At 47.3% G+C, this 22,894-nt stretch overlaps 1 protein-coding gene across 1 annotated transcript in view; it reads left to right on the top strand.

Annotated features, from left to right (window-relative positions):
- The window catches only part of LOC124593932 (LON peptidase N-terminal domain and RING finger protein 3), a 190,526-nt gene that overhangs the window by 146,464 nt on the left and 21,168 nt on the right, over positions 1-22,894 (top strand). The window contains exon 4 of the mRNA XM_047132285.1: positions 22,285-22,403. Within this exon, the coding sequence (XP_046988241.1) occupies positions 22,285-22,403 (119 nt within the window). The remainder of the gene's footprint in view (positions 1-22,284; positions 22,404-22,894) is intronic.

Raw genomic sequence — 22,894 nt, 5'->3', positions numbered from 1 at the left:
AATTCGCAAGCGACCAGTTAGCAACTCGCGTCATCGACGGGTATCTTTTGAGTCGCTCCGTGTGCAGAGGATTCAGTTCAAAAATGGTTCAAATGGCTCTGAGCACTATGGGACTTAACATCTGAGGTCATCAGTCCCCTAGAACTTAGAACTACTTAAACCTAACTGACCTATGGTCATCTCACACATCCATGCCCGAGGCAGGATTCGAACCTGCGGAGGTTCGAATCCTCCTTCGGGCATGGGTGTGTGTGTTTGTCCTTAGGATAATTTAGGTTAAGTAGTGTGTAAGCTTAGGGACTGATGACCTTAGCAGTTAAGTCCCATAGGATTTCACACACATTTGAACAATTTTTTTTTTTTTTCGAACCTGCGACTGTAGCGATCGCGCGGTTCCAGACTGAAGCGCCTAGAACAGCTCGGTCACAGCGGCCGACCAACGAGGATTCAGTGCTGCAGTGTCACGTCTTAGCTTGGATAGTTACCGCTGCAGTCTTCCTTCGTGCGTCTTATCTGATTTGTAATTTTACACTACGCCGAGATCTACAGATCCCTACTTATGGGATTTATGCAACCTGCAACACCTTCAAATACCACGCGCAAGGTTTTTTAGGAAATTTAATGCTGTTAAATTTTGTACTGGGATACGTTTTCACCAGAGGCCGGAGTTTTTGAATTATTCAAGAAAAACATACAAAAGTGACCTTCAAACGCCTTTTTCTGAAATAACTCTAAAACTGTGGCCTCCATCCAAAACGTATCCCAGAACAAAATTTAACTACATTAATTTTCCTCCGATGATGCTCTTTTTTAATGTAGGAGAACCAGTTTGCGCGTAGAAAGCGAGAGAACATTAAAATTCGCGCGTGGTTTTTTTTGAAGGCTTCGCGGGTTGCATAAGACCCGTAGGAAGGAGCAGCTGAATCACCCTGTGTAAAGCCGGCCATTGTGGCGGTGCGGTTCTAGGCGCTACAGTCCGGAACCGCGCGACCGCTACGGTCGCAGGGTCGAATCCTGCATCGGGCATGGATGTGTGTGATGTCCTTAGGTTAGTTATGTTTAAGTAGTTCTAAGTTCTAGGGGACTGATGACCTCAGTCCCATAGTGCTCAGAGCCATTTCAACCCTGTGTAAAGAGAATATCAAGACTTAACGGCCACCCCACCACCAACTAGTGACAAAAATTCTTTGCCGTGAAAGCATTACAAACAGCTCTTCGTGGGCGCGCGCCGTGTCTTGGTTGTATGCTCGTCGCTGTGTCCGCCTGCCGTGGCCTGTTTACCGCTCTGCATGGTGAGACGCCCGAGGCTGCGACCAGCGGCCTATCAGCGTCCGTAGTCGCCCACGCTCTTGCATTATTCATTCAGCGTCCGTGTGCTCCGATGCATCGCTTCGTGGCGAAATCCCTCGCTAGAGGACTCCATCAAGCTGCCGGACTTGTATTCGCAGATGCACGGACGCTGCTTGCTGGTCACTCTCAAGTGATGCCGCTTGTCTTGTTTGTCGACTTTGTTTTTGAAATCATCCGGCCGACAGCGCAGTGAATGGGAGTATTTGAGCAGAATCAAGGTGAAAACGATTCTAATGTCGCTTAAGAAATCGTCTCGGCGGTGATACGAATGATTTAAGATATCATTGGGACATCAAAAATTTTTAAAGAGAGATGCCCGGATAGCAGCGTGCCTTATCAGGCCGCTTCCGGGATTCGGGAGGCGCGCCGGCCCAGGCTTGGATCCTAGGTGATTTGCCACATTCGACTAGATGAATACTGTCTAGTACGAACGACCCGCCTCTGTTAGCTGGAGAGAAGGAGTAGCAACAGGAAAGACATCTGGCCACCCTATACCACTGCCATACCCAACAATAATTAAAATGTCGACTCCACGAAGAAACGGGCTGAAGGACAGAGAGAAAAAAAAGAAGAAAATCGAAATTGTTTCCAGTGAGTTTGCGTGTGTCGTTACGGTAGTAACTTAGGATACTTACTGCTTTAGCGCACACGTGATTTAAGTTTCTCCTGTCTCATTCTTTGCTTCACCGCCATCCTCACCCTAACACCTATGTAGTTTTAATAGTATGGCTAACAGAACCCATATCAAAAATTCATCCCTTAAATAAGAATAGAAATGTTTGAAGGCAATCACTGTTGTGAGAGAAAGGTCATCCCTTCAAATCTCGTAAAAAGGGATATTTTTTTTTGTTTGTTTCAGATTTCGGAATCAAATGACAACCACGGAATCGAGTTCTAATAAATTTTTGTTATTGCGACCGCCACAGGAAACCACCACTTTTGTGGTTGTTTGCTGAACGATAGCAAGATCCAATTTCTAGCCAAATGGGAAACACGTCGTCCGATTATCTCTAGGGAAGTCAACATGTTGCTCAACGTGTGACGAGTGGCGAGCAGCACACACATAGCAGCTACACGATGCCTTCTGCGCACATCAATCGATGACCTCATCCTCCCAGTGCTTGCAGCGACAGGTGCGTAGTGCGTAGAGGAAAAATCGGTTATCGCCGCGCGCTATCTCGTCCCCGCTTGTCCAGTAAAAGATGACTGCATCCCTTTTGCCAAGGCAAGTACCCTCCCAGACTGCCTTCTGACTCTCCCACAGCACCAACTGCCACCCTAGTATCGAACGTGAGTCATCTCAGGTTTGCACGCTGTAGTTTCGCAAAGTGCAAAGGTGTTGCCGGCCGAAGTGGCCGTGCGGTTAAAGGCGCTGCAGTCTGGAACCGCAAGACCGCTACGGTCGCAGGTTCGAATCCTGCCTCGGGCATGGATGTTTGTGATGTCCTTAGGTTAGTTAGGTTTAACTAGTTCTAAGTTCTAGGGGACTATTGACCTCAGCAGTTGAGTCCCATAGTGCTCAGAGCCATTTTTTTTGCAATGGTGGTAGTAACAATTCATTATGATTTATGCCTCCCTTTTATTAATCGGAACCGAAATATAGCAGCTAATTAATGAGAATATTGGGTGCGTTAATTAACAGAGAGAGGGGGAAAGAGACAGAAAACTCTGAGATAGGGAAAAATAAAACTCTGCATGCAACCAGACGTAAGTGCCTACCTTAAGAAAAAAGCAAAAAGGAGCCAGGAGGTAATGATGTTATCTTTCAGCATCGTGAAGAGAAAATGAAAGAGTTTCTGAGATTTTCCGGCTGTAGACAGCTAGAAATAATATAAATCGAAAGAGAAGAAAACGAGCTAATAGTCTAGTCAAGCGTGAGAGACAGTGGAGCCCACGTATTCTCTAGCGAGGCAGACTGCAGTTTGTGGTTCAAGTGAAGACATTCCACGTCACAGCTGCGTTGTATTTTAATGGCGTGGCAGATACATACGGATCCACGTTTTGGTTCTGCGAGGAGTCGCACACTTTCCCTGTCTCTTCTGCCTCTATCTCTTCCAAATATAACTTACGAATAAGCCTACATTTAGTGTGTCAAAAATTCTTGGGATTTTAATATTAAGAAAAATAAAATATGTAAAATGCCTCATGTCGTCTTTTTTTGGATTCGCAACTGAGGGCAGACAATATTGGTAGTAACCCGGACAAAATTACTTGTAACCCATACAATATTAGTAGTAACCGTAGACTTTGTCCAGCAGCTTTCATCTGCAGAAAAGTATTGCCTGAAAATAGCTACACGAATATGGGGCCAGAACTTGATAAAATTTCAAAATAGTACGACGATTGGCAACATTCCGTACATGCTCAGAAATGTAAAGCTGATCCCTACAAAAAACGTAGTGTCATATGACTGCAATACCAGTGAGTTAATTGGAGCCAATCTACTCATGCAAATGAGTGGCTATAACAATTATAGGGATATGGGATGGAATGATCGCATAGGCTCAATCGTAGGTAAAGCAGTCGGCAGATTTCTATTCACTGATAGCATACAATCAGTGTACAAACTAGTTTTCTTACAAAACACTCATGCGATCCAACCTAGAATATTGCTCAAGTGTGTGAGACCCATATGAAACATGACTACAAGCGATACTGAACGTATACAAAGGACAGCACTTACGATCTCAGGTTTTTTGTGCCAGGGAGAGTATCACGGAGATGCTGAAGAATCTGAACTGACAGACACGTGGAGATGACGCCAAATGTCTCGCCTGCTTACAACGGGCGTTCAATAAGTAATGCAACACTACTTTCTTTTTAACGCAGGTTGTTTTATTCAGGATTCCAATACACCGTCTTATTCCCCACTTTCGTGGCTTCAGAAGCCTATTTTTCAACATAATCTCCGATCAATACGACAGCCTTACGCTATCACTCTATTGGTCGACGTCGGAGCCAACATCTTGCTACGTCAATAACCTCCCCATCATCCAAGTGCTACTTCCCGCGGAGTGCGTCCATCATTGGGCAAAATCCTGGCTGTAGGTTGGATGAGGAAGAACAGCCCAATGAGGTTTTGAGAGCTCCTCTCGAGTGCGCATACTTGGGTGAGGCCTTGCGTTGTTATGGTGAAGGGCGAGCGCTCGCAAGTCGTTTCCTCGGTTTCCTGAGGGTAGCAAAGTACACTTCCCAATTGACCGCTGCAACATGACGGAGGATATCAAACAGAATAGCCTCTTCAAAGTCCCAGAAGACCGTTGCCATGGCTTTACCGCGTGAGGGTGCGGCTTTGAACTACTTGTTCGAAGGAGATGTGGTGTGGCGCCACTCCATGGATTGCCGTTTTCTTTCTGGTTCGAAGTGATGAATCCATGTTTCATTGCCAGTGACGAAGTTGGACAAAAAATTGTTGCGATCAGCCTCGTAACGTGCAAGCATTTCCGCATAAATGGTCCTGCGCTGCTTTTTGTGGTCTTCTCTTAGGTGGCGAGGAGCTCAGCAGGCATACACCTTTAAGCACCCCATCTGGTGGACGAATGTGTCAGTGCTACCAACAGAAACGTCCAGTGCTGCTGCGAGATTTTTGATTGTGAGTGAGTGAGAGTGTCCGCACGTTCCAACATTGCGGGAGTCGTAGCTATGTGCGTCCGGCCGGCACGTGGAAGATCGGACAGGTTAACGCGACCTTGACGTGACGATGACAGACGCCTCGCCCAACGACTCACCGTGCTTTTGTTCATGCCGCGTCTCCGTAGACATTCTGCAAGCGGCTATGAATATCTGTGATGCTCTGGTTTTCCCCCGGAAATGGCAACTCTCTTTTTGGAACGCACTTCCGTTTCACACCAGCTTGAAGCCAGTTTGAAGGCTACGTATGGCATCGCCAACTGTCGGAACTACATGAAACTATAGGGCCTGAAGCGGGAATATCCCGCATTTTTTCAACTGAAACTGGCCGAGAAAAAAAGGTTTTGTGTTACTTATTCAACGCCTATCTTGCATACTTTGAAGAACCAGTATTAAGTGAAGAATCGAGGAATGTACTGCTGATATCTACGTTTCAGGGTTATAGTAATAATAGCGCGCGCAGAGGCGCTGAGGCAATCATTCTTTTCGCGCCCCATACGGGAAAAGACGCATAACGTGTGGTTGGACAGAGTGTACCCGCTGTCACACGCGTCGGTGTATTTCAGAGCTCGGATATAGATGTAGGTACTGGACGCTGTACACGGGAGTGCGGCCGGCCGAGGCGCGGCTCCGTTGTCTGCCCGCCGTCTGCGGTCGCAATAAAGCCGCAGCGGGAGGCAGTTGTTCGCGCCGCCTTTGATGTGAGCCGCCTGCCGTGCAGCCACCGCGCCTTACACGGCGCAGCTGCCAGCGACCACATGTGTACCTGGCCTGTGCTTCAAATGGCTCTGAGCACTATGGGACTTAATATCTGAGGTCATCAGTCCCCTGGAACTTAGAACTACTTAAACCTAACTAACCTAAGGACATCACACACATCCATGCCCGAGACAGGATTCGAACCTGCGACCGGAGCGGTCGCTCGGTTCCAGACTGAAGCGCCTAGAACCGCTCGGCCACACCGGCCGTACCTGGCCTGTACGGGGGCCTCGCACCTCCGTGGTATCGAAAACTTTGGTCTCGAGAGCCAGAAGAAATGGAATACACCAACAACTATTACGAGTACGGCCTACCTGGTAGGAACACCGTGCGCTTCAGCCACGCAGCCGAATCTTACTTGGTAAGTTCTCTGCTTTCAGGGAAATAACGGAGTGAAGGACCGAAATTTTCCTGCAGAGAATGAAAGTGTGCTCTTCAGAAATGTATTTCGTAAACAGCTTGAGAACTGCACTTCTTGAAAGATTTTGACAGGAGGTTTAAAGACAAAGAGCAGACACATTTACCTGCTCTGCCAGTATGCCTATGCTTTCAGATCCAGTCTTGAAAAGCGCGCATTTTTTTAATCAAATTCATCATGAAGAGCTCCTAATCAGTTTTGGGAAGGTTGTTGCATTTCTCTCAGGAAGGGTATCATCATCGGATTCAGAGAATGACATGGACAAATAAAATGTCCTTCAGATATGTGGTCACACGACAAGTCGCTCACACTCAACGGAATTTGATATCATTCCTTCGAGTGAAACTGAAATGGGATACTAAGTAGAGCTTTAATATTTGTGACTATCGATAGCTGCATACATGAAATAGATCGGTATTTTTTCTCCTGTATATCGACAGCTTCAGAAGATCGGGAGTCGAAAAACCCATCGTCGCGGTCCTAATCTATTTGCGCCGGGTTTTCGAACACTACTTTAGAGCCCGCAGTTGATTTTTAAGTTACGTTGACTAGCTAATCCAGGATTAGAATTCTAAAATTTGTTGGGATATTAATTTTATTTCAGGATTGACACAAAAACAGAGTTTTTAGAGTTTCTCTGTATTAGCAGCAACACAACACTAAACTATATCATTAGTCATGCAATTTCAAAAATAAGAAAAATATTTACAGGATACGTACATTCGGAATCCTCGACAATGTCATTAATTTCATTATGGGTATCGTGTTAAGTTATAATCGAATCTTATATACTTCCTTGCGAAAGAACTGATATTACTTTTACTTGCCTTATGTGGTGGCACACGGCTGATTAGGAATTTAATCCTTTAGAATGTGATCACAATAAAAATTAATCTTTGAAATAAATGAATAAGGCAACAGGTTCTCTGGTCGCCGTAATTAATATGAGCCTTAGATTTTTGTCTCTGTAACTGCCGTTCCAGATAAGATCTTATTCTATTATACAGTACTATTATTTCTGAAATTATTCTGAAATCTCATCAATGACCGTGAATTCATTCAGTAGTTCATATCTTCCGAACTGAAAGAAATGTGATAAGGACATGTACATTATTTGTTATGTGAACAGATAATCAATTTTATTGCAGTAAAGTATACAGGTACTTCTCTTATTAAATCGACTGTACTCCTCGGAAAACTACAGATGAGTTCTACTGTGGCCATAATTAATTTTATAATATTCATTAGTGATCAGCGAATCATGTCAGAGTTGGCAAGAATTCATATTCTGTGTCTGTGTCATTACGTTATCTCTGGCTAACAGCAGACGTAAAGCGAATTTCATAATATTTCGGAAGATATGTTACACAGTACTAATCGGAAGGAAATTACTGATTAGTGTACTTTGCCACAACGTGAACCTGAGGTAATTTTTATTATTTTATTCGCGCCGTCGACAGCAGTATATGAGTCACAGCGACAGCGGTAGGAGAGACGGAAATTTTCTCTCCCGGTCGTCGTTTTACCCTGTCGACGGCAGCTGTGTCGGAGGTTGTTACCCGGCGCCGGTTTTGGTTAGCCTGTCCCAAAAGGCGTTTCCTATCCTCTCCGAACGAAACAGGAGGCTATAGGTAACACAGAACACGAATATTTCCAGCGTCAGCAAAGCTTAAAGGAGGGGTCAATTGAACATGTGAGTCACAAGTGTTTAGACGCCCATCATATATGAAGCGGGTGAGTTGGCTTACATGTACAGGATGATTCAAAATGCTTGTTAAAGGTTTCTAAGGTTTGTGGAGGGGACATAGTGGATGAAGTTTCGATAAGGAACATATGTTCGGAAATGTACCTTTTGGATTTAAAATCAGTTTGAGGATTGGATCATTTTCAAATCTCTCACTCTACGGTACGCACACAGAGGAGACAATGAGCCCTGAGCTGTGTGCTGTAGGAGGAGGTAGTAAGGGCATTATTTCGATCACTTGTCCTCGGGTTGTCTCCTGCGTGACGGAGGACGTTGTGACGAAATAAATAAAGAAAATTAAATTTATTGATTATTTGAAAAGAGAAAAAATTATGGATATGGAACTTTAACTTTAGAATATTTGAAAGGCTTTTTTTTTCTACGGACTGTATTGACCGGCTTCAATGCGGACGAATTCAGTGTTGCGTGAAATCTGCCTGTAATATAATTTACAATTCCGATTAATAATATTATTGAATTTTACGTCATTGTTGATTTATTCAGAGTTCTCACCTTAGACGTAGAATTAGTCTTTCTTCCACAATATTCATTCATTAGTCGCCATCGATGTTCTTCTCTTTGTTAACCGTGTGTATCTTCCCAAGTCTGCATCGGTTTCCTTCACGAAGACGGTGGAAACAAAGGAATACCATGCTACGTCGCTTTACATAATTCTCGTAAAACTTAAATACTTTTCACTATTTTTTTATTAGCAAGACATTAAAACTTGCTCTGCTCGCGCACAAACCATAAATACTAACAAGATGGCTGCCTTTCAGCACACGCCAAAAATTACGTCCATCCCCTACAAGGTAACAATCGAGAGTGTATCTTAACTCTTCTTGGAGTATGAAACAAAAGAGAATCCAATATGAACATTACAGAGGTTCTATTCTAGATTCGTCTCTATTTAATCTTTGGCGCAGACTTTAAAGTATTGTATCTCTCAGCGTCGGAATGTGTCATTATAACGTCCTCTTTAAAGCCGAGTTCAGCGCGTCCGTAGAGCCTCACAGCCAACCGTCCTAATTTTGAACGTACCAATTTCTCGCAGCAGTTGTTGTCGGGCGAAGGTGTTGCGTGATGTCATGACAACAGAGACTGACCCGGCGCCCTCTTCTCACTTTGTTTGCGTGCCGTGAAGCGGGTGGTTTTAAACTGATCCCAGCTTGATGATGCTAATTCTACATCCAAACTATACATTTCCGGACATGGGTTCTTTATGAAAACCTTGTACTATGTCCCGTCTACAGCCCCTAGAGGCCTATAATTGGCATTTTTTGAATCACCCTGGATATATAGAACAGCATCATGTTACGGGGTGCTACACTTTTGGCGCCAATTGTCAAGGTGCCAGGATATGCTAGTAGTGGAGATGCCGTCCTAGGTTGATGGGCAGGGCGAGGAGTGGGAGGGACCAGTTCCTCGGAAGTCGCGGAATCAGACGTGCAGTCAGACCAGCAACATGTTTTGTGTAGCAAGAACTCGTGCAGTAGCCGCACGCGGCGCCCCAGTGCTGTGCGTTGACCCCGGGCGGCAGTGCCAGCCTCAGCATTACACAAAGCGGCGCACAGACGCCAGTGGACGGAGTCGCTGCGTCAGCGATCTGGCAGCGCGCGGCCGCGTCAGGCGAAGCTCGAGGACGCCGGGAGGCAGCAGCTAGCGCCAGTACGTCACGGGCTGCGAACCCAGGACTCCGTGCGGCGCCTAGGACCGGCCGATGACAGCACGGAGCAGACCCCAGTGGAGTGGCTCCCGCTCAGACACTGGAACTGTCAAGCCTGGGAGCAGCCAGTAGACCAGCGGCAAGAGGCGGCGGCGGCTAGTTGTAGACGGTGCTGCGTGTCCCACATCAGGTCGACGGTTGGCAAGGAGTATCTCTCGGCATTGGCTGCATTTGGACGCAGATATTGCTAGGTCCGGGCGGCGAGAATTTATAACAAATTTTGTACGATATGTGCCATCTGCAGAACCGTGAATAGGTTGTTGAGGGAACAGCGATTGCCGGCCGGTGTGGCCGTGCGGTTCTAGGCGCTTCAGTCTGGAACTGCGTGACCGCTACGGTCGCAGGTTCGAATCCTGCCTCGGTCATGGATGTGTGTGATGTCCTTAGGTTAGTTAGGTTAAAGTAGTTCTAAGTTCTACGGGACTGATGACCACAGATGTTAAGTCCCATAGTGCTCAGAGCCATTTGAACCAATTTTGAACAGTCATTGAGTGAGTGCAAAATCAGTTTATTAATCTAATATTACGCGTTGCGACGTTTGTCATCATCAGACATCTGTTAAAGATTAATAAAGTCCCCTGGGCACACTTCTCAAGATGGCGCATACCTCCTTTGTGATTTTATGTAACGGCAATGAAGTTTTGTGCGGCTCCTTGTGGCCGGTCGACGCCCCTTCTCACGTAGGGATTTAGGCGCAGGGGTCATGGTGTGGAACGACGCAAGCCCGCTCACCACTACGCCGGCCTGTTGTAAAGCACCGTACCGCCTCAGAATATCCCGACACTGGCAGGGGAACTCCACAGCCAGCATGCTGATCCGCCTGGCCACGGGTTGGGCTGCTAGGGAAGGTATCGGCGCAACAAATAGTAGTACAGTATCTTTGTGTACAAAGTCATAGTTAACTCAGTGATGGACGGTGAGCTCAGCCTTCGGTACCTGTCTGGAGCTGGCGCGTGCGAGCGGTGCAGCCCTGGGTAGCGCATCCTCTGTCAATACTGGGGAAATATTAGTCATCTCCCACTAGGGGCGGTCCCTTCACTCGCCTGCAGCGTCGCCGTTGTCGAGACACAGGGTTCCCTGCGGCCACACACACACTGGCCTGACACCTAGAGCCTTCGGCTGATAATTGGCCGCCGGCTTATCTCGGGCGCTTGCGTAACGCCCGGCAGGCCCGCCCGCGTACACCGACAGTGGCTGGGCTGGGCTGGGCCGTATCCGGCAGCAGCGAGCCGCGCCGTGACTCACCACATTCCGCGCCGGCACGCAGCCGCACGCGCGCTCACGCACACACGCGGCTTCCTCACATTGGAGTCCTCCGGACAGGAAGGCGAGGCGAGGTGCGCAGCCGCCACCGTACAGTACGTCACTCCAGCCACCTGTGGGCGGAGCTGACAGTGACTCAAGCAGCGCGCAACGTCGCCCCTTTGTCGGCACTCCGAGCTCCTGGACGCCGCAGGCTGTCAGACTATCCTGCTCTATCATATCGTCTTTTTCCCTGTCTTAGTTTTGAAACAGCAACAGTATTACAAGCGATGATTCACATAACACTTGACCAATCAATGCAACAGTTACAAATTTAACGAAGCCAACGACATACAAAAACAACAAGATGTTAACTAGCGAAGTGACGTATTGTTTAGTACACAGGTATCGCACCTGGTAGGACGACGATTCAAATCTTCTTGCGGCTATCCAGATTCAGGTTTTCTCTCATCTCCCTAAATCGCTCAAGGCAAATGCTGGAATGGTTCCTTTGAAAGGGCACGACCGATCTCCTTCCGCCGACCGCTACGGTCGCAGGTTCGAATCCTGCCTCGGGCATGGATGTGTGTGATGTCCTTAGGTTAGTTCGGTTTAAGTAGTTGTAAGTCCTAGGGGACTGATGACCTCAGATATTAAGTCCCATAGAGCTCAGAGCCATTTGAACCATTTGATCTCCTTCCCTGTTAGGATTGCCAGGTCCATAAACAGAAAAGCCGGACACGGCGCTATATGTAGCTGGATATTTTGTCCTAAAAGCGGGACTAAAAAAAAGTAAATAGCCTTATAATTTCGCAGCTATGATAACAACTAAGTGCTTACTAAGTGCTTACGTCATGATCTTGGTACAGACTTTAGGTGTGGTTTTTCTACTCCATAGTAAAGGCCGGACTTTTATGTATTTTGCCGGACATGACCGTAAAAAGCCTGACATGTTCGGCTAAAGCCAGACACCTTGCAACCCTGCTCCCCGTCCTTCTCTAACCCGAGCCTGAGTTCCGTCCCTAATAACCTCGTTCTCGACAGAGCGTTAAACTTTGATCTCCCTCCCTCCCTCCCTCCCTTCCTTCCTTCCTTCCTTCCTTCCTTTATACTGGGTACTTGAATTAATTCTCGCTTTTTTTGGGACAGAAAACACCTTTTCTTTTTTTCTCATGCCTCTGTCCTGTGCTTGCGAAGGGTCGGCATGGTTATTAGCGGATGTGATGTGGTTAGTTTAAAGGGTGGCCGGATGCCCGTCTGGCCGCCACTCCTTTACGCTCCCCGCCCTCCGGGACGGAATATGGGTACCCAAACTGTCTGCGTGAAGTGTTATTGATATGAAAGTGTGCGTAAATTCTTTAAACGTTTGTGAAACGTGTAACTGAGGCGGGACTTGGGTGCCACCCCGAATTCACTTTGTCGGTTGTGGAAAACCGCCTAAAAACTACACTGAGGCTGGCTGGCACACCGACCCTCGTCGTTAATCCGCCAGGCGGGCTCGACCTGCGGCCGGCCTACCTTCCTGTCCCGGAAGCGGCACTTTATAGCGCACGGCTAACCGGGCGGCTGTTGGACGGAAAAAAGCACGTTTATTTTAACAGAATGATGTAAAATAACTTACTGAAAGTAGTATCCTTCGGGAACTACGGCCTTATCCCACTTCTCGGATAGCGTGTGGATTCTGCAACTAAATAAATTCAGGTTCTTTTTGACGTGATCCACTCATCGAACCAGTTTTCGAGATCGTTAAAAGATGTGAATTGTCGATCAGAAAGGCTATCGTACATGGGCCGAAACAAATGGTAATCGGAAGCATCTTTAACATACGTTTCCAATAGCAAGCGATGGCTTTCTGAAGCAAATTTCCTGAGATGAAAGCAGAAGAGTAACAATTCCCTCAAATTCTCTTTGGTAGGTGTAAAACCCGAGACGTTAAAGAAGCTAAATAGATCTGTACTTCTGACTCCATTCCTCTAACCATTAATTCGAATATGCGCCTATCTGCCTCCTTAAATCACGCTTGTGCGATGACTATCGACTACCAAGGTGAAGTGCGAATCCCAGCATTGGAAGCAGATTGCCCAGCAAGAGGAGGAGATACGGAGGCGTACACTTCATAGTTTCAGACTTATCTACGTCTGTACTGTGCAAGCTACATTACGGTGTGTGGTGGAGGATGTTTTTGGCACCACTAGCACTTCCGTCCCTGTAGTTCTATTCGCATTTGGCGCATGGGTGGGAACGACTGTCAGTAAACCTCCGTTCTAAATTTCTCGTCGGCATAATTTCGCGAGACATGTAAGACAGAATGACGCGTTGCCCGTCTGTGTTTCGAAATACACGCTCGGAATTTCCAAAGTGAACTTCTACATGCTGGCACACACTTTCCCCGTGACATGCTTCTTTCATTTCGTAATTATCCACAACAATACATACACAGCAGCCAACTCCATAATTACCTATCAAAATTATGCACGCACCAACCACATGATGCCGTCATGTTGGCCATAGTGGTACGTATTCGTTAATGCTCGTCACGCATCGTCTGGTAGCGCAGTTGTAGGAGAAGTGAGTCAGCGTCGAGAATTTACGGCAGCACATCTGTACTCGCGAGAACCATTTCTGAATTCTGTTCTGTGTTAGTCTGAAGAGCGTTAGGAAGTGCTCCTTAAAAGAACGTACAGTGTTTCTTGTCTTAAAAAATTATTTATTTATCGTATGGCTTTTTAAGCACTGTGTTAAATATAATACAAACATTAACACATGTAATTTGCAGACATAAGATCAATTGCGTCCTTCGTTGCCGTCAGGAATTCATCGAACATTCTATGATGTACCATGTTGGGACATTCTGTAACAATGTGACGAACGGTTTGCCTGCCTCCGCCACAGTCGCATTTTGGAGATGGAGACTTAACCAATGTGTGAAGAGAGTCTGCACTTGTGCCATGATTGGTGCGTTCTCTGTTAATCGTTGTCAATGTTCTGTGCGACAGGAAGAAGGCAGGGGGGTCTCTTTCTTGCGCAGGGCAAGTTATGGCAATGGGGAGGGCAAGTCCCTGTCCAGTCTCGTTCCAATAACTCGGGTTAAGTTGAACTGAGACGTGTGCAGTTCGATGGCTCTTTCCACGGATAGATTTCTCGATCGAATCCGGTTTCTTTGTAGGGTAACCCCGCCTTGATGGATAGGGAGCTGCGGGTTGCGTCGTTTGCCTTAAGCTCACGGAGAAGAACGGCTTTCCGTCGAAGCCAATGGGAGGGAATGTGGTCAATGTGGGCAGCCATTGGATGGGGGTTGATGTTAGTGTATCACGGATAATTCTCTTTATGTTGTTGAGCTGTGCGTCGTGTGTGTGTGTGTGTGTGTGTGTGTGTGTGTGTGTGTGTGTGTGTGCGAGCGAGCGCGCGCGCGCGCGCGCGCATTCTTGAGCCACTCATATTTACATGTTACAGAAACCATCAAAGTTGGTTTATTGTTGAACAAAAAAAGGTATAGTTACAAAGGAGTTCGCTAATAACGTCCATTACGAGTTGTGCAAGAGATAAATATGCAATTTTCCACACTGTCACCATTTGTTCCAGGGCACTGTGCCAGAATTGCCGGTCAATTACGGTAGCTGTTAGCGGTGCACTGCAAGCTTTTATGCTTGGAATGGTGAAAGAACAGCTCTGTTGCCGGCTTTCAACTACGGTGCTGCTGGTGGTACCGAAGCTACGTACCTGAAAACAATAGTCATCTACAGGGATGCGGCAACACTGAGGTGCTGCCGCAAAGACGTGTACGTAATTCCTGTTCCCGGTTAGTTGTGGAAGACGCGTGGAGTTTTCGCGTGCAGCACACGTCGGCTATCACGGATCATATTTCGCCGTGCGGACTGCAGACTTGATTGCATGAATACGTGCCCACATTGCACTATGTCACCACAACACAGAGAAGAATCCCGCGGCGTTGCAGAGTGTAGGGACTGTTGCGTGAACTGAAGACGGTTCTCAATAGGAAGCGCGTGGGTGTCACCAGGCCGTGCGTGCAAGTCGGCGGCTCTCGTAACGAGCCTCAGCCGCTCCAGGAATAGTCCAGCGCGCCGCATCGCAGCGCGCGACGCCGCGGCCGGAAATAAATTCTGTCCGCTGCAGAGGGCGGCGCCGCCAAAGTAAAGGAGTCGGAATGTGCGGCTTCCAATAAACAAGGCTTCCAGACTCAAAGTTCACTAACGTCTCGCAGGCTACCCTATCCCTCATAAACGGAGGAAAGGGAGGTGGAGAGATAAGTTAGGCTTCATTCTCCCAACAATGACTAGCTTATTAGGTACGGAGCACAAGTTCGGATCAGGGAAGGAGAGGAAAGGAAATCGGCCATGATCTTCTCAAGGGAACAATTCTAGCATTGCCTTAAGGCTTTAAAGCTAGTTAGGGAACCACAGAGAACGTAAATCTGGGTGGCAGGACGGGGATTTGAATCGCCCTTCTCCTGAATAGATTGTCGAGTGACTTCGCACTACGCCACACTGCTCGGTATATTGATCGTAGTGGAGAATGTCCATGGAAATGCATTTTACGGGACGCCAACATCAGCGTTGGGAAACAAAACGCGTAGCTGACGACGGGGAACGAAATCGGAAAGCCGCCCGGGATTAGCCGAGCGGTCTAGGGCGCTGCAGTCATGGATTGTGCTGCTGGTCCCGGCGGAGGTTCGAGTCCTCCCTCGGGCATGGGTGTGTGTGTTTGTCCTTAGGATAATTTAGGTTAAGTAGTGTGTAAGCTTAGGTACTGATGGCCTTAGCAGTTAAGTCCCATAAGATTTCACACACATTACAGAAATCGGAAATAAACAGTGCCGTTTGATCAAGTAATACATCACAGATTGACTCTCTCTGCCTAACGCGCGCGCGCGCGCACACACACACACACACACACACACACACACACACACACACACACACACACACACACACACACACACACACACACACAAGCTCGCGCACCACTTGCCGATTAAAAAACTGGTGTTGCACTATTAGCTGTAGTGCTGAAGACAGTCTTATAGAACAAAATGGGCTGTTAAGGTATTTTTGTTGAAACAATTTTTGCGAAAGCAGCCAAGTATACAGCTTCTCACCTAATATTTTCGTACTGTTTGACACTAAAATTAAAAGAGAGACACTTTGATTCTGTAACACCTCTAAAACATGTATGGGTGAGGAGAGAGTTATAAGACATTGTATTTTTCTGAAGACAGAGTAATCAAAATACGTGTAATCAGTTAACAGTTGTCGAAGTTTCGTTCAAGGACTGACATGAGAAAACTGGTTCCTGCTTGGGTTCCTTGTACTAGTGTGTGGACAGGGGAGAGAAGATTAGAGCGTATAGGCCTACTCCTAAATTCCGAAACTATCGGGCGTCTCGCTTCAAATTAGACCCGGAGCACTTTGTTCACGTCCTGATGTAGGTAATTAGTTACTATCGCAACAGAAGGAAAAGGGACAAGAGTAGCTATAAATTAGGTCAACGGCGCATAATTCAGAGGTCTGCAGCAGCTGGGGCGGTCGCTGCAGGGGGAAGGGAGCGAGGTGGACGGGCGACCAACAAGAAAAACGAACGACAAAGCCGAACGGTGTGGGCGGCGCGTTGTGGGCGGCCATTGTAGGTCCGCGCTCGCGCTGGCGCGGGTCCCACGTCGCGTGGGCGGCGTGGCACGGAGCGGCGCGGCTGATCTCTGCACGGCAGGTCGATGACTGGGCCGCCGCCTGCCACCGCTGACGCAGCACACGCTCGCGCGACCCCGCTTGGTAAACACTCCCACACACCCACTGGCCGCGCGCGCGCTTCACAACGGCTCACTGCACGCTACCGCGGGAATGGAACGAGTCGGGCTTGTGTGTGTGTGCGTGTGCGTGTGCGTGCGCGCGCGTGTGCGCGTGTGTGCGTGAGCGCTTTCATGTTTAGAATACCCTATAGTAAGGTTACTATAGCCTCTTCACAAGGAAGTGAACGACTTCTGAGACAGTGCGGGGAGCGGAGGAAGCAAACCCCACTGCCGAGGTGTTAGGGCCGGTGCGGGGGGAACCAAGCCGCTCTCACGTCACGAAGTCACGCCATTTATGCACGAAGCGCTGTTTCGTTCCGCTGCGCCATCAGCTAGCCGGATTGCCAAGCGAAGGGGCCCTCGTTCGATTCCCCGGCCGGATCGGTGATTTTCTGCGTTCGGGGACTGGGTGTTGAGCTGTCCTTACGTTCGTATAATCGGAAACGACATTCCACTGTTAGGATGGCTGTATAGGCATGGTGTTGACGGCGCCGCCCTACCAGCTATCATCTGCTACATACTGCGCGCCTGCGAAAGTAAAAGTGGAGACAGGGGCGCAACGAAAACTTACAGGAAGCGTGAGACGGAAATCGATAGTTTCGTGCTGTGTAATGGAACTTGTCGCAAATTATTCCAAATCACTTCTATGTTCGTTGATTACTCGCAGTCGAGGGCCCACCAGAATAAATGATTGCAATGTTTGATGCCTGGGATCCTAATTTACACAACCATATATGTGTTTCCAAAAAGTCTATCCCACCCCTGGCGCCCTCTCCTCGTACGGGAAGCAGTGCAGTACATAGTGCTGCTTTTACACACACGAAGAAAACTACCATTTTAAAGTAATTCGGGCCGAAGGCAACATAGTTTCAAAGCACTGTGGAACTGAAAAATTTAAACAGAAATTAGCATCTTTCTGTTGGAAGTTACTGCCGATTTCCCGGGATTATCTTAGCAAAAAAGGCAAAGTCTTCTCAGAGTGCAGAAACGTCACTGTCCGTCTCATCGCGTGAGGGTGAAGCAGCTCTTCATTTTTGCTCTCCCGCTCGCAAGTTTCAGCGATATTATTAATTACTTTTCTAGCTCCACTCCGTGAAGTAGCACCCTTTGCCCTTCTCCGAAGAGTGGAAAAAGCCAGTGAATGGCCAAGAAGCGCTTCGTTACTCATCAGGAGGTGTATCAGCTTGCGAGACAATACAACACGGTGCAACAATCTCTTTGGAGTGGTTAGATACGTGAGGTTCTGTATTAGGTAGCTGAGGCTGACAGTGGCTGGACACAAAACAAGAACGGGGTTGTCGGCTGACTTCTACCGACCTCTACCGATATAGTAACAAGGCCAGTTAGCGATTGCTAAAGCACTCTGACACGAATGTAATTAAAACCGGTGAGACTGGAATACAAACTCACCTTAAAAACATAATTATTTTATCCTATTCTCACTTAGTTTCACGTAGCCAGTCATAGTTAATCACTCCGAATGTAAAATGGACAGCTTTACAACTTCTAAAATGTTCTCTTAAAATCGTAATTGGTCTATCGAATAGAGGCAAAAAAACTCGGGAAGTTGGAAGTGTAAACGTTCGTAGCCGGAAAGAATACCACACTAACTTATTCCCGACTACCCCGTGGTCGGAAGGTTATCTTTACAACAAAAAGGGGGGTACTGTGCTGCGACAAAAATTTTTGATCACCTGCCCAATGATATAAAATGTGTGACAGACAGCGAAGTATAATTTGGAAACACACTGAAAAGGTTTCTCCTTGATAATGCCGTCTGTTCCGCAGAAGAATTTCTTTTACTGTAATAATTATGTAAAACGTGGTGGGTAGCACTTACCAACTCACAACATCAGCATATCTTTTTTTCTTTTTGAAAAAAAAAACTTTGAAATGTTCAGGATGTAACCATACGTACAAATTAATTTACGACTTGATTGTAAAATGACTCGTTCCACGTCATTACGATCTATCATGTAAAATGATCCACGAAACATGAAACTAACTACAGTAACTATACGACAGAAGAAAACACAACGCATAGGGACTACTACCTGTTGTTTTAAGAATATTGACATCAGTTGACGTGACGTTAGTTAAGAAAACTGACCACCGCAGAGCAACTAATCCACGTTGGATTCATTTGGCACCAACAGCCACTGTCTCGGACGAACAAGGAAGAGAAACCAGAGATTGTTTGACACAAACTTCACGCGAAACACCAGGGTTGGCAGAGTTTCGAAGCAACGCCCCTTTTCTAAAATAGAAGCGGAAGCAACAACTCAGAGGATACGAGACGTTAGGAGTCGCCGCCAGCACCAGACAAAGGCCGCGTGCGTCAGTGCTGTTACGTAATAAGCGGGGCGCGAGTCGGCAGCGGCGCTGCCGGTGAGCCATGCGGCTGTACTCCTCCGGGCGTGGTGCTGGGGGAGGAAGTGGGGGCGGCTGCGACGGCTGGCCTCAGCTTCCCTCGTGGAACAATCGCGCAGCTGCGTTCTACTTATCTCCTTACCGCCAAGTCGAATGTGACATTACCAATCTATTACAGGGAGAAAATTAACTGCTGCTAGACATAGCACGGCATACATGTTTTCAAGAGCAATTTGCCTACGCTGAAGAAGAGAGACCGGTACAACGGAGCGCCCCCCACTCTGTTGGCCACATGAAACTATAGTGTAACGGCAGTAGATGTCGTACATCGCATTTGACAGCCATGTTTTTCCTTTCGAGTTGACAAAGACTGTTGGATATTGAGTTCCATAAATCCCGTGTCACACCGATTAACACTTACTCTTACGTTTACTTTAAGGCTAGCGCGCCACCTTCCATGCAGACGCCGTTCACCGCTAGTTTGTTTTCCTCTAGACAGCCTTACAGGTTTAAGGCAACAGTTCCTGTGCTGTTTTCCTTGTAATGTTATTTGAGTGCTACCTGCGCTAGCCAGGTAGGACTCCTGTCGGCAGTTGACGTGACAAGTTGAAGTCTCGGTCGCTCTGTAAGCGCGCTTGATTCGAACTTAACCTCACAGTGCCTTTTAATTATCCGCAAGTGTCGTGCTTATATGCTGTGAAAATTCCCAGTTATTACAACAAAAGCCTGCATGCCGCATCTCTGCCAAGAGTTTAGAGTGCCTTTTTTTAAGCCGACACTATATGAAGCAACTCAGTTACAGATGTATCAAGTCTTGTAAAACATGCTAATAACGAAGAACATTATGTCGTATTAGAACAGAGTCATGTGCTGCAATCATTGTTAGGATACTTAGAACGTCAAATCATAATGTAATACATTCCAAATTGGAAAAAGTAATACTCTTCAAATTGAACAAATAATTTTATTCGAACACTAACCTCAGTTCTCCACATAGTATAGAGAGAACTCCTCTTCTATCGTTCTTCCTCTTTAACCACGTTCTTGACGACGCTTTAGTCCTTCTTCCCTGGTCTCTTTCCTCCCACTGTCCATTGCTAGCCATCAAAAGAGCAATTAACGTTCATTTCTTCTGAATGTCGGGAATCAACAGACCTTTTGCAATCAAAGAACTCAAAGCAGACCTTATGCCGTGTGACAGCTTCGGTAGGCAAGCCGGGCATCCCCGCTGGCGAACAGTCATGAATGCTAGCCGTGTAGCAAACCTACGGAGAAGCTTCCTCCTGCTGACACGGATTTTGTCCAAAAAAAAAAAAAAAAAAAAAAAAAAAAGCACAGTAGCTTGAGAACACACGATGAAGCTGCAGTTATGAATGTGGGCAGAAATTTCTTGGTCTGCGACTGATCAGTCACTATGCAGAACAGGTTAAGAACTACATGTAGTGAACCTCTTTAGACTTATGTCGACAAGCACTGTGGCGAACTCCAACTCAGCAGACGCAATATAGTACGAAGAAGAACAGGGAGGGATGGGTACCGCCTGGTCGGCGAGAGGGGAGGCAACCCGCGCAACGCCAGTGGCATGCGAGTCGGCAGTTAGCGCCGTCACTTGTCCGTTACCACGTCACATTGGAGGGAACACACACGTTTCGTTTCACTAATGCTACAACATGACTTCATCTCTTTCACCAGCACCAGTCTGAAACAGTGAAAAACACAAAAAATTGGACGTCGTCTGTTCTTGCCGGTTCCGCGCAGAAATTATCGAATAGCGCCTTGATCCCAGTTTCTTACTGACAGAAAGGTAACATAGCTGAAGAAAATGTGAGTCATCACCTTAAAAGAACGCACTGGTCGCTGCATATTGGGTTACAACAGGGGTATGTGGACGAGCGTTATCCTGTTGAAAAACACCCCCTGGAATGCTGTGGCAGCACAGCAGGTCGTATCACCAGACTGAGGTACAAATTTGCAGTCAGGGTGATGGGATAGCCACGACGAGAGTGCTCCTGCTGTCATACGAAATTGCAGCCCAGACATTAACGCCAACTGTAGGACCAGTATGTCTAGCACATAGACAGGGTGGCTGCAGCCCCTCAACTGTCCTTCTGCTCAACACACGGCCATCACTGGCAGTGAGGCAGAACCATCTTCCATCAGTAAACACAACAGTCCACCATCCTACCATCCAATGAGCTCTCACCTGACACCATTGGATTCACTCGAATGCACGATACGGGGCGTCTGTCACGGAGCTATCCTTGAAGTAAGAGATTTGTAACACTGCGTTGTGTGATTGTGGTGCCAACTGCTGCTCAGATTGCTGCTGCAGATGTCTGACAATTCCTTCTTCATGTTATGATTTTTTTTCTTCAGTGTATTTATGAGCTGAGGGGCACTGCCTGCGCAAAAAAAACCTACTGACCCTTAACATAGACAAATGTAATGTGTTGCGAATACATAGAAAGAAGGATTCTTTATTGTATGATTATATGATAGCGGAACAAACACTGGTAGCAGTTACTTCTGTAAAATATCTGGGAGTATGCGTACGGAACGATTTGAAGCGGAATGATCATATAAAATTAATTGTTGGTAAGGCGGGTGCTAGGTTGAGATTCATTGAGGGAGTCCTTAGAAAATGTAGTCCGTCAACAAAGGAGGTGGCTTACAAAACTCCCGTTCGACCTATACTTGAGTATTGCTCATCAGTGTGGGATCCGTGCTAGGTCGGGTTGACAGAGGAGATAGAGAAGATCCAAAGAAGAGCGGCGCGTTTCGTCACAAGGTTATTTGGTAAGCGTGATAGCGTTACGGAGATGTTTAGCAAACTCAAGTGGCAGACTCTTCAAGAGAGGCGCTCTGCATCGCGGTGTAGCTTGCTGTCCAGGTTTCGAGAGGGGGGTGCGTTTCTGGATGAAGTATCGAATATATTGCTTCCCCATACTTATACCTCCCGAGGAGATCACGAATGTAAAATTAGAGAGATTCGAGCGCGCACGGAGGTTTTCCGGCAGTCATTCTTCCCGCGAACCATACGCGAGTGGAACAGGAAAGGGAGGTAATGACAGTGCCACGTAAAGTGCCCTCCGCCACACAGCGTTACGTGGCTTGCGGAGTATAAATGTAGATGTAGATGTAGACTTGTAAGACCGATTGTGTGTGTGTGAGACGCTAGCTGTAAGCTGTCACGTTGTAGTGCTGGCGCCGTGTGACGCAATGTGGTGTGACGTGTGTTGCAGCGCCGCACAACCACCTGGTGCTGAGCAACAGGTCGCACGCGCTGCTGCGGCTGCACCGGCTGCCCGAGGCGCTGGCCGATGCGGACGCCGTCGTCCGGCTGCGGCCGTCCTGGCCCAAGGTAGGCGCAACTGCCCAACTGCTGACGTCACCCCCTTCCACCGTCCAACCTCCACGAGTCCCAGCCTTTCCTTCAGCCCACTCCGCCTCGAATGAAGAAGCGAAGTGCATGACGCGCTGAACGTGTATTCCGGAGGACTCCGTTTCATATTCCACTCTGGCGCTTTCCGTGGCCTCCATGAATCACGTTCGGAAAAATTTATATTTACTTTATTTTCATTGCACAGGACCGCTGTAACGTTTCCACAACGCTAGGAAACTTGACGCAATGTTTTGATTAATAAATACATATGGTGGATAATAATTAAATACAGTAAATAGTAGCAGCGATCGTTAGAGATAGATTGCCTCGTTTTTGCGGGTAATCTGGCACTTTTCTCTAGTGACATCACAGCAGCCCAGAAACGGATTTCACTCTTAATGGGGCTTCACACGCTCTCTGTTTATTCCGCAATACCAAGGGTTGCCCACTGATTAAAGTAGAGATAAGGG

The sequence above is a fragment of the Schistocerca americana genome, chromosome 1 (assembly GCF_021461395.2).
Source record: "Schistocerca americana isolate TAMUIC-IGC-003095 chromosome 1, iqSchAmer2.1, whole genome shotgun sequence".
Classification (NCBI taxonomy): Eukaryota; Metazoa; Arthropoda; class Insecta; order Orthoptera; family Acrididae; genus Schistocerca; species Schistocerca americana.
This window is presented reverse-complemented; position numbering and strand designations above follow the sequence as displayed.